The following is a 12,621-nucleotide window of genomic DNA, read 5'->3' on the forward strand; positions in this document are numbered from 1 at the left end:
GCGTGTTCGATTCCTCGGCTGGCTAAGTCCTCCATCACAACACAAGCAACATTTTCGGCTTTCTGTGATGGTAGTAGGAGATTTTCAAACATTGTTGGGTTATTCGTAACCCGGGAATGTTTGTCTTTCTTTTAAAAAAAAAAAAATATATATATATACAGGGTGTATCGGCACTAACCTGACAAACTTTAACCAGCTATTCCTTAGCACATTTGGAGTAAAAAATGTTATGGGCACTTTGCTGTCCGGTAGCATTTTTTTTTCAATTAAAAACAAAAAAAAAAAAAAATTTCCACACTACATCACTGTCATTGGCATTGCGTTTCGTGTTCAACAGCTGTTATAAGCAAGTATGTCAAAAAGCGTCTTCGCTCTTTCGCACACACTAAATAATAATAGTTAAAAATGAGACGAATGGTGCCGTGCCATTTCGTTGTGATTGTAAGTGTGCGCCAATATAGGTACACACGTGCATTATTCAACGGAATTCGAATTCGGAATCGGAATTTGCCAGATGGGTTTTCAAACTTTGACAAAGGATAAAACAGTGGTGACATGTGGTGAAAATATGAATAGTAAATTTTTTATTAAAAAAAAACGTTACCGGACAGCAAAGTGCACATAAGATTTTTTACTCCAAATATGCTAAGGAATAGCTGGTTAAAGTTTGTCGGGTACGTGCCGATACACCCTGTATATCAGTCTCGCGAAAATATAGAAATAAATGGAGGGCGCTGCAATCATTTTAATTCTTAAAATGGTAACACCGAGGTGTTTCAAAGTGGAGATAAGGAACCAGAATCGAGATCGATCGAAAAGGACGTATTTTAATGCAGCATCACATTCATTGGTCAAATGCCTTGTACATAAAGTTTTGTATTATTGATCAACGATCCGGTGGATGCAAACTGTTAGCCATGAGTTGTTATAATAGATTTTCTACTCTGTAGTTTGTATGAGCATTAAAAAATACAGTAGAACCTCGTTAATTCGAAATCCACGGGACATCAAAAATCAAATTTCGAATTAACAAATTCCCACGTAATTCGAAATTTTATGAAAAAAAAAAAAAATGCCGAAAATCGATTTTCTCGGCCGTCTCTTCAAATCCGGGTGGTATTTTAGGAGTAAATTCGTATTAATACCAATTTATTTTTTCGTCGCGGCCGGCTCTTTAAATTCAGATATTTGAAATAAATTCGCAAAAATACGATATATTTCCGTGTAAATCGAGAATGCGCGGCCGATTTCCTTCGCGGCCGACCCTTTAAATTCAGATATTCGAAATAAATTCGCAAAAATACGATATATTTCCGTGTAAATCGAGAATGCGCGGCCGACCCTTTAAATTCAGATATTTGATGTAAATTCGTAAAAATATGATATATTTCCACGTAAATCGAATTTTATCGGCAGTTTTTCATCACGGCCGGCCTTTTGTTCAGATATTTGAAGTAAATTCGTAAAAATATGTCATATTTCGGCGTGTATTATTTTCGCCGTATTTTTTATCTCGGATATTCGAAGTAAAGTTAGTAAAAATACGATATATTTCCGCGTAAATTGAAATTTCACATATTTATTAAAAATTTAACAAAGCAAAGTAATTTTTCCGCTTTTACACCCTGTAATTTATTTGTGATTCTACTTTTAAAACCATTATTTTTTTATAGACTTAACAATAGATAAGAAATGAATATGTTGGCTTATCAATGTATGCAAGTACATATTATTTGTGTTTGTTTGTATGTATTATATTTAGTGACATAATTCTCCATGTCTATTGGAGCCTATCAGTGGGTTCAATCCGGTACCTATTTAGCTATTTAAACAGCTTTTTTATGAAGTTTCAAGGTGCTTCTGATAAGAAATTGCATCTCATATATTTGTTTCTGATAACAGATTGATTGCAAGGTGGAGTGCCATAATATTAATGTTTGTGCAATATTATTTACATACTTGACGTAAATAAATAAGTTTTCTCCTTATTTTTAAATGATATTATGATTATTAAAACACATAGCAGTACTATCGCTGGCATAAGCAAAACGAATGTATTTTTTATGGAGCTGTATTTTCCAGGACACAACATTCATGATTTATGTAATTGAGGGGTACAGGAAAGAAAGGGAGTTGTCTAAAAAGAATTTTTATTTTGAAAAGGTGTGATACTTTATATTGTCTAACTATAATGATTAGATTTATATATTTATAGGACTTACCTTAAACACTTTTTTTTCAAAATGGTTTAAAGTGCCATGTAATATTTTAAGTGATAAAAAGCATTGTCCAGTGGGCATTTTCTTAAACTTTTTAGCTCTCCAAATGAACAGCAGATAGAAAGAAGAAAGAAAGAAAGAAAGCGCGTTTTATGTTATTTTCTCAAAATAACTTATAATGTTTTATTCAGGGTTATAAATGGTGTCCTGAAATCGTAGTACAACTGAGAAACTCGTGAATCTATATCACATAGAGAACCCAAAAACTTATTTTTTTCGATCTGAGCATTTTGAATGTTTTCTCCATTTTTTCGGCAACTAAAGGGTTAAAAAACTTCAGAGCCAGGTCTACGCTTCAAAGCATTTTTAAAAGACACTAAACGACTGATGTTCATCCTCAGCGACGGTTTTTTTTTTTTTTTAAATTTGACCTTAAAATTTTAACTTTGGACTCAATTTACACGAAAACGAAAGCTCAAATAAATAAAAAATTATTCCACAAATTAACTCTAAGTGTGATGAAGATTCACCAGTTTCTCGCTTGTACTAGGAGTTTCTTAACACCGTGTATATGTATTATAATATGTATCTGGTATGTTCTAACGAATATTTATTGTTGTATTGAATTATTTTTGATAAGGGCTAGTTAAAAGGCTGGTAAGAACGGTTATTCATTGAATTTGATCTCCGTAGCATAGTGGTTGTGGTGTGCGTTAGAATTGGATTTGGGAGATTGTGGATTAACGCACTGTGGAAAAGAATACCATCAGTTCTCGGTTTTGTGATTTTGATTGTTTGATGAACTTTATCAAAATGACTCAACAGCTGTCATAAGGCACATTGATAATATAAATAAGTATACCGTATCCATTGTGAATAAACTGACTGTCAGGACTGCTCATATCGACACAGGAATTCCCTAGTGAGATGGACAGCGGAGGAAAAAAAAAAATAACAAAAAAAGGGCGCCCTGCTTTGTTTTCAGTGTTGTACCGAAGATATATAAGATAAGATAAGACTGCTGCTTAATGATTGGATTACGTAATAGTCAAAAGTGAAACCACATTAAGGGTAATTTAATGCATATAATCAATTCTGTGTTTCTAATTCTGCCACCATTAAAGGAACGATATGTTATCACCTTATCAATATTCTGACATCACCTGATAAGGATAGATTGCTTTATGTTCACAGATTGAGTTGTTTGGCGATAAACAAAAGTTGATATGTTTTTTCCAATTTCATTGTACTCGGCTAAAACTATATTCACACCGCACAATGTCTTTACTCTGCGATGAAATGCAGAGCTTGTGGGATCAGATCGAACTGCTCAAGTACGCGCTAGCTTTACTGTAGTCCAAGGTTAAGTTATGAAAGATTTGTGCAATCTTCCGCTGAAAATAAAAGTGTGTTTTTTTGCTTATCAACAGATTGGATAACTCGGTTTACCATCACCACGGACATGGCAGCTCTGGTTCTGGAAAAGATGGCAACAATGGCGGACAAGGAACTGACGCATCTATGGATAAATTGCAAGGTATTATTCATTTTATACTGAAATTCAATAAAACCAATGTACATTGATAGCACAATTTGTAAAGTAATCAGGAATCATTGTGGATTCAGCGGAGCTATAAAATATTTTCAATGAAGTATTTACTTATCTGTAAACTTTCCTCAGGACTGGTGGGAATGGTATTGAACCCTCGGCACAAGGAGAGAGTGGATAACCTGGAAACGGCCAATCAAGAACTTGATCGATTACGAAAGAACCTTGACAAAATCCAAAGTGAACTTACTGAGGCACACCAGGAAGCTGAGGTTTGTCTTTTCATTTATAATCTTACTTCTAACAGATTTATCATGCAACTACTCTCCTATAAACTACGAACATATATTGCACACTTCTTGAATGATTTATCTTTACAGGTATCAAAACGAAGACGCGACTGGGCATTTTCAGAAAGGGATAAAATTGTATTAGAAAGAGAAAGTATCCGAACGTTATGTGATAGATTGCGAAAGGTAAGGGTAATTTATTATTAAACATAATATATATTGTATTTTAAAGTTTCAACTCACAAGTAATAACATGTTATTGTAAATACAGGAGCGTGATAGAGCAGTAAGTGATCTGGCCGAGGCCCTGAGGGATTCTGATGATATAAAAAAGCAACGAAATGAAGCATCGAAAGAACTTAAAGAACTGAAAGAGAAGTTTGAGTCTGAGTTAGAAAAAGATGGAGCCAATAATTGCCGTGTTCACCATTCTCCTATGACCCATAATCACTCAAGGGATTCTGCTATTGATGCAGATTTACAGGTACGTACATTCTTTATTTACAGTTTATTTTTTTCTGCATTCTGTTCTCCTGATCTCTTGTTCTTTCAGTTATCATTTTTTTTTTTTTCAGGAATGGGAATCAGAAATTCTAGAAGTAGATCTGTCAGGATTACCAACGGATGGAGATTTAGGGTTTGAACTGGTCGGCGGAAGGGACGATCCATACTATCCCAATGATTACGGAATCTATGTGGCCAATATACAAAAAGGGTCCCTTGTGGATGGAAAATTAAAGTAAGTACCCAAGGGTTAACTTGATTAAAACCCCTCTACCCTTTCAGTGAGACTACCCGAAGGAGTTTGAATGCGAGAGTGTAGTTGAAGTGCTCGCCACATGTTGTTTGTAGTGTTGCCTCACCTGCGTTGATTTTTTGTAACCGATTGGAAAGGACGCAACCGTCACCGTGCAGGGGGTAAAGGCACTAACAGCTAATAATATTAATAACAACTACGTCATTCAAGAGCAAAGAGAGTACTTGAGCTCCGAGCTTCAAGAAGAGTCTCAGTTGAATGTTTCCAAAAAATATCTAGTTAATAAATATCTATTAAAAATAAATGCTTAGAAAAGTGATTTAGAATTTCATGATCCATTTCATTCAATTGGAAATCACTCATCTATTTTTCGGCTCCAAGGGCTAAATGGATGGCTCTATTGCGATATATTATTTTATAATTAGCATTCAAAAGGTTTACCAATAATTGAATTTATAGGTGCTGACTATGAACTCTAATTATCATTGTAATTTATTTTTTTTAACAAGGCAGTTCACCCTAAAAAAAGTGCTTTGTGAAATTGAATAACAATTTTGTGTAAATAAAGTTATACTTGATAAATGTAAAATTTGCAGATTGTGGGACTGTGTGCTGGAGGTGGTGGGCAACGGCGCAGTGAGGAGCAGCGGCGCAGCCCTGCAACAGGCGCTCCGCGAGAGCGGCGGCCGCACACGCCTGCTGGTTCGCCGGCGCCATCCCCGCTCTCGGTGCTTGCACACGGCGCAGCTCAACAGGGCCAATGTGGCCGACCACGGACTGCTGTTGCAACAAGGTTAGTAGTGTGTAGCTCCACATTACATTTGATCCTCAATAACATTAGAGAGCGAACTCTCGAGCGATTTCGCTTTTCTCAACAATTCTGGGTACCTTTTAACATAATTGTAGAACTCTGTACAAGTCATGTTATAATTGACTTGACACTGTAAAATCGACTCCACAGTCTCTGGCCTATGGGACGCACGGAAAATTAAAATTTGCATTGCGTAATTTCAATCGGGACATTTAAGGCTTTTGTCGGGACGTCGGGACAGATAGCTCAATAAAGGTGACAGTCCCGATATATCGGTACGGATGGCAACCCTATACTAACGGGACACTGCCATCTCAGGAGATACATGCAGATATTGGGAGTGGAAAACACCAATAGATGAAGAAAATGTGAAGAGGATGAAGATACTCCAATTCACCTATGGTGCCAATGTCCTGCCCTGGTGGGAACTAGGCTCAGATACCTGGGGAGACATACAGTAGAACCAGAAGACATAGCCACATACACAATGACAACCCCGGTGAACTTTATTAAAGGGACTGGGTTGTTGTTAAAGGATTGAGGTAAAATGGGAGATAGCACAATGGGCCTATGGCCTAAGTGCTCACGGGAACTACGTGTAAACCGTCTCCGCTTTAAAAAAAAAAAAACATTAATAAAAAAAAATTATATTACTGTACAAAGTTATGTTCATTGTAGTAATATGATTTGAAACAAAATAGTTAAAAAATAATTAAACTTGAAAAAATTAAAATAAAATGTTGGTTACCATTTTTTACACGAACACACAAACCAATTTATGATATATAACATATTTATACTTTCCAAATCTAATAAAAGGAAAAAAATTATTAATTCAAAATACACGGTAAGTATGTTGATGTTAGTTCAAAAACAACATAATTTTTCATCCACAATTATTCATCTGGATCCTCTTGAATTACATGATGTATTCAATTGATAGCATGACTTTTGAAATATTGGCATACAGAGCTCCGGGCGAAAAAGGTTCCTTTCTCTTTCATCATGATTTAAAAAAATGGTTGTAGGATAAGTTAATTGATAACATGACATGGCATGAAATAACAACATTTCAGATAAAGAATGGTATATGCATGCAGATAAATAAAAAACCTTTTAAATCAATCAAAGTTGTAGGGTGTATTAATTGTAAACACTTAACATGCCTTACATAAAACAGGTTAAAAATGCAGCAAAATCTTAGCGAGGTAATAATATCTTCCTTACTTGAAGAGTTATTGTTTTCGGCAGAAAATGTGGGATCTGCTACACTGTCTAAAGAATCTTCAGAATTTACAATGTTTGCAATCATTTCATCCATCAATTGTGATGACACAGAACATGGTTGTGTCGGCCATCCGCCATCTTATATCACTTACCATTCTCTACTTGACAGTATTGTTTATTGTTGAAAAAAAGTGATTCCAATAACATTTCTAATACCATAGATTACATATCTCAAATCGTCAATCAAACAACAGTGCCACATGAGAGTGATCTACAGCGAAAGAAGACATCAGAAAACACCGCTTACAAGAAAAAAACGATTTTGCAATAATGTCAGTTAACATGGTCTACACACGAGCACCTCAATTATATCCACGATTATTGTTATTACCTAGTTTCCGGATCTTTGGTAGCAAAAACAGTGCCTCGAAGTACTATAAATAATTAAATTTAATTATTTTGAATGTACAAATCGTTGCCGTTCAGGCAAAAGTCACCAACCTCTTGTTCAGTCTTGATTTGTGTCTGTATTTGAATGTTAGAGTATTAAACTTATTCGATTTTTTTTTTCTATTATTACAAAGTTAGATAAAACTTTTAAATTTCTGTTGTACAAACTTTACAACCTTGTTTTTATGTTTATGTAAAGCTTTCAAAGTAATAGCATCTCAAAAATGTGTGTTCTGGTTTGGTGACTTGCCTGAACGGCGATGTAATAATATTTAGGGTATTATGTATGTTGTAATGGTCCACTCCTTCAACAGTAATTTTTATTGATTGCCGCAACATACAAATTACTAAAAAATATAATGCTGAACCTGTTCTTTCATGGCATGGCACTGAAAAAAATTAAATTGACTATTTAAAATGGGGATTTAAAAAAATAATTTTGTCACAGGTATCTACATCAGCAAGATTGCACCGGGGAGTTTAGCGGCCAAAGAAGGAAACCTGGCTATCGGAGATAGAGTCCTGAGTGTAAGTATTTTTTAATTTTTTATCAGTTCATTTTATTGAGGAGGTATGAGTTATGCAATGTCAAATATATTACTTTGCACATTTTCAGATTAATAACAAATCAATGGATGGATTGAAGAGTTCTGTGGATGCCATGATGATTCTCAATGACAGACATTTCGATACGGTCACCATCACAACGCTAAAGCACATCTCTCACAGCGGCTCGACCAACAGTGATCTTTCTAACAGGTAACTAACTACATACTTCTGGATGGTATTAATGGAAGCGCCACACAGCATTATACCCCAAAAATATATCACCACAGTTAATTATGGTTGGCCTTTTCAACCAAGCTATACCACTATGAGGAACATTTTGACACAATGTATATGTTTTAGTGAAACTTATGGATCACTTATATGCAACATCCGTGCACGGGGATATCCGCCGACAGATCATATAATACTAGATGTTGACGGAAATTCGAAATCTCTATAATATATATTTTGTTATAATTCTTTTTAGGTTTTCTCCCATCAAAGATTCGTATGCCATCTCGCACCACTCCAACAAGATGGTGAACAGCTGCTCTCAGACTGAGGAGCCCTGGTGCCAGTACATTCTGCCCGCCGGAGACCAGAAGGTGCCCACTTCGCATCCCTTTGAGATCCCCGTCACGGATCTGGACCGCCGATATGTTTACAAGGTCACCGCCGGCAGCCAGGGAAAGTCCCATGAAAAGAGCCACTCCTCTGGGAACGAGAAAGGTCTTAAAACTTTATGTGCTTTGAACAATAGTGAACAACTTTGAATGAAATGATTTGTTTATGTGAGATTTATTATTTCAGGTACATGGGACATGATTCTCGGCAAGATAGAAGCTGTTACGGGAAGAAGCAAATCCAAAGATAAACAAAATAGGGTAAGGATTTATTTTTCTCTTCGCAATCTTGTTACATACTTGGTATTACTGTTTACTTATGTTTTATATTTTATTTGAATGTAATGTAAAATGATTGTTTTTCTTACAGCAAAGTGTTATTCCAGAAAGTGATGCTATTGCAGAATTGGATTCTGTTATTGATAGCTACCATAAAAAGTCCAGTAAGTGTTCTATTCCTATTCTCATGTTTATTGGAGTAATTTTCCTCAAATTGGAATAAACTTGTCTCACTTTCAGGTCATAAAGATTCATCTGTTGCCGGAGTACTGAAACGATCCAAGCGTCGCGGCAAGGACAGCTCTTCACAGAACGGTTCCGAATCTATGAAAAATAATGGTGGAACTTGGCCCAAAGCAAGATCAAATGTTATTCTTCAACAAAACCCAACTGGAACTATTGTTCAGCCCAGATCCAAAAAAGAAAGGCTGCCACTTTCAATCCTGCTGAGTCCCCCCACCAAGCTGCAGCAGAATGAGCAGCAGTGGAGCAACAGGAACTCCAACCCCATCCCTTTAAGCCACCTCCCCCTGACCCAGGCCACCACCCCCTCGCGCCACTCTGTCTACAAGTCCATAGAGTCTGCACCCAACGCTTCCAATATGCAGATGCATTTTTCTAAACCAGTTTCCTTGTCCGTCCATAACCCCTTTTCGCCTCCGCCCAATATTGTAAATTATGATAAAGTTCGCAATTTAGAAAAAGATAAGCTCGGTCTCTCAGACTTTGGTGAACACGATATGACCCCTAATAGACTAAGTAGAAATTTAAACCCTTCCGACGATTCTCTGGATTACCAATCAGTTACGAGAGACAGTAAAAGTCCGCACTCTTTGGACTTTATGGGCTCGGCAACTAAGGGTCCTAGTTCCTTAGAGTTTGCACCTCCTATCTCCTCTTTATCTAAAAATCCCAATGCATTAGACTTTTCATTAAAAGTCCACGGTAAAGATGTTTTTGATTATTACAGTCGTATGAAATCATCTCCAAAAACTGTAAGCAAATACCCTTCTGACAGTGAAAGCTTAGGCCCTGATAGTTTAACCAGTGGCTTGTCTATGGGGCTTACAAGCACTCTTCCCTCCCACTCCAGAATCCAGTCCCAACTGTACCGCACGGGGGTTGTACCTCCCTTTGTGAACCCCCACCCCCACCACCTACCCCCAGTGAGATATCCGCACCCCGCCAGCCCCACCATGTCTATGACCCAAAGCCAGTCGGGGGAGAGTATCGGACTTGGCTATGAGTGCGCCACTTTTGGATCGCACTCGCACAACCCTTCCGATGTCCAGCCCAACATACGAGGTCCCAGAAGTAATCCCAGTGATCATTATCATCATCACGGATATGAAGGCGGCACATTTCCTAGAAAAAAAGAAAATCCAAGATTTAGAATTCCATCCAATCCCAGCGTGAATTCAAAAAACTCTGTGGGCAAGGTGAGCACAGGTTCTATAGAACGCAGCTCTGAAAGAGGTTCACCGATGCCCACATTTCACGTTGAAGTTTTAAGTCCCGGACGCGGAGCACATGCCAAACAACTACCACACACCAACACTCGCAATTCCATGCCCGAGTACTGCGGGCTGGGGTGGCACAAACCCTTGCCAGGCGAGTTGAGAAGGGTACACATCGATAAGAGCCAACAACCTCTGGGTATCCAAATATCATGTCCCCCAGAGAGTGGCGGGGTATTTGTATCTACGGTGAATGAACACTCGTTAGCCAGTCAAGTCGGTCTTCAAGTAGGAGACCAACTCTTGGAAGTGTGCGGAATCAATATGCGATCTGCAACATACAAGCTAGCTGCTAATGTTCTACGCCAATGTGGAAACTCCATTACGATGCTTGTTCAATACAGTCCTGATAAATACAACGAGCTGGAGGGTTCAGGAAGCTCATCTTCTGGAGAAAGATCAGGAGATGAAGTTTCAGTATCGGGATCTCCCACACCCCGGAACTCTCCGGGACCTCAACAGTCTCTGAGGCTGGAAACCCCTACTTCCGACATGAACAGTAACAGGCAGTCCCAGAGTAAAGAATTGTCCGAGCCCAGATTCCTTCTCATTGAAATGAGGAAGAGTTCTGATCTTGGCATTAGCCTAGTGGGAGGAAACGCAGTGGGAATATTTGTGCACGGCGTTCAGATAGATTCCCCGGCGTATAATGCCGGATTGCGAACGGGGGATCAGATTTTGGAATACAACAATGCGGACTTGAGGCACGCAACGGCTGAACAGGCTGCATTGGAATTAGCTAAACCAGCTGATAAGGTATGAGCTACATTCATTGCTATTATGTATTATATATTATTTCCTTATTGAATTGAAACAAAATATTTTATGAGCAATAATTATTAGCCTGAAACTCTCATCCACATTGAAAAATCTCCTGATAAAAGATACTTGACGCCAACGGAACAAAATAATTGTTACCCTTTGTGCTATGCATAAAAAATCTTGTCTTAAAACATTAGTTTACCAAAAAAATAATAATTGAAACAAAATAAATTACCACATAATTCTATTCTGTTTCTAGGTGAGTGTTCTAGCTCGACACGATCTACAAAGATATCACGAAATCAAAGACAAGCCTGGAGATGCATTCTTCGTGAGGGCCGGCTTTGACCGAACTGCCGACTTGGGATCCAGCGGGGTGGACCCGCAGTTTGATGCCTACTCCCTGTGGTTCCGAAGAGACGAGGTCATCTTTGTTGACAACACGCTGTTCAACGGGGCGCCTGGGCTGTGGAGGGCTTGGCAACTGGACCACAAGGGCAATAAACAGCAGTGGGGCACAATCCCAAGCAAGTTTAAGTGAGTCCATATTCAGATTGTGTTCATTATCTGTAACAAGAAGCAGTTTGCTTTGATAGTACTGAGAAATGTGACTTAACTTAACTTAATAACTATTCTGTTGAACCATTTATTTTTCAACTCTTCACCTGACTCTGATTGGTCTATTGAAACCGCTTTCTCGTAAACTAGGCATTTAACAGAAAATAAGTTTACAACTAAACTCTCTGGAGCAGGAGTATGACCGCATGAATAAAAGTCTGTGATCCTTTTTCTAATATTAAATAAAGATAGGTTGTAACGGATCTGTCAGCGGTAGTATACCAATACTACTGTTAGTTCAGTTGTCACATTACTACAATAATGCAATATGTGTTTAATCAGGGTGGAAGAACTTCTTCGTCGCTCGGCGGGCTCCCTGGAGGGGACGGAGGGCACGCAGAGCCGGCGCGGGCTGACAGCAGCACGGCGCTCCTTCTTCAAGCGCAAGAAGCACCGCGACCCCAAGGAGCTAGCGTCCTTCTCCAACACTAACCTGGGCTGGTGGAGCGACTCGGGGAACCTCAACGAGGAGTTCCCGCTCTGCTCCTACCAGAGAGTCGAACGCCTGCACTGTAAGTGTAACTTTCATTAACATACGTGTGAAAGATACTGTCGGTATCATCCTGGTCAGAGACCACCATTTAGAATAGAAATGTTGCTTGAGACTGCTTTAGCCGTATTTGGTGACCAGATCTAAGTAGCCAGGTACTTCCCCATCTCCTTTCCATCCCCACTACCTTCAGCCTCACAACATACCCAAATTGGGGATGCCATAGTCTCACTGGCTTGACATGTTTTACTTTATTTCCTTGGCAACCCTTGGGAACCCAAAATAATCTCTATTTTGAAGGATTCAAGATATTCAATGAATTACAGAAGGATGTTAAAGAAGCTAAAAGCCTTGCAGCTTTTCGTGGGTTATGCCTAAATGCTATAAAGAATAAGTTTTAGACTTAGTGTAAAGTGTGCCTAAATGTCATAGAAATAACTTGTAAGTAATTCTAAAGGTTTATCTCTAAATAGTATAAAA

General features: G+C 38.2%; 1 protein-coding gene across 4 annotated transcripts in view; it reads left to right on the forward strand.

Moving 5' to 3' along the window:
- Window positions 1-12,621, forward strand: part of Dlg5 (MAGUK family member discs large 5) — a 39,599-nt gene that overhangs the window by 17,206 nt on the left and 9,772 nt on the right. For 3 of the 4 annotated variants that reach the window (XM_089632905.1, XM_089632892.1, XM_089632897.1), the window contains exons 9-22: window positions 3,650-3,756; window positions 3,901-4,040; window positions 4,149-4,244; window positions 4,330-4,542; window positions 4,634-4,797; window positions 5,412-5,608; window positions 7,752-7,831; window positions 7,920-8,062; window positions 8,340-8,581; window positions 8,663-8,736; window positions 8,846-8,918; window positions 8,995-11,027; window positions 11,293-11,570; window positions 11,934-12,163. In XM_089632905.1, the coding sequence (XP_089489031.1) occupies window positions 3,650-3,756; window positions 3,901-4,040; window positions 4,149-4,244; window positions 4,330-4,542; window positions 4,634-4,797; window positions 5,412-5,608; window positions 7,752-7,831; window positions 7,920-8,062; window positions 8,340-8,581; window positions 8,663-8,736; window positions 8,846-8,918; window positions 8,995-11,027; window positions 11,293-11,570; window positions 11,934-12,163 (4,070 nt within the window). The remainder of the gene's footprint in view (window positions 1-3,649; window positions 3,757-3,900; window positions 4,041-4,148; window positions 4,245-4,329; window positions 4,543-4,633; window positions 4,798-5,411; window positions 5,609-7,751; window positions 7,832-7,919; window positions 8,063-8,339; window positions 8,582-8,662; window positions 8,737-8,845; window positions 8,919-8,994; window positions 11,028-11,292; window positions 11,571-11,933; window positions 12,164-12,621) is intronic. The other variant, XM_089632912.1, reaches the window with a different exon arrangement.

Source organism: Hesperophylax consimilis, chromosome 1, assembly GCF_061612785.1.
Source record: "Hesperophylax consimilis isolate HC1 chromosome 1, BYU_Hcon_1.0, whole genome shotgun sequence".
NCBI classification, from domain to species: Eukaryota; Metazoa; Arthropoda; class Insecta; order Trichoptera; family Limnephilidae; genus Hesperophylax; species Hesperophylax consimilis.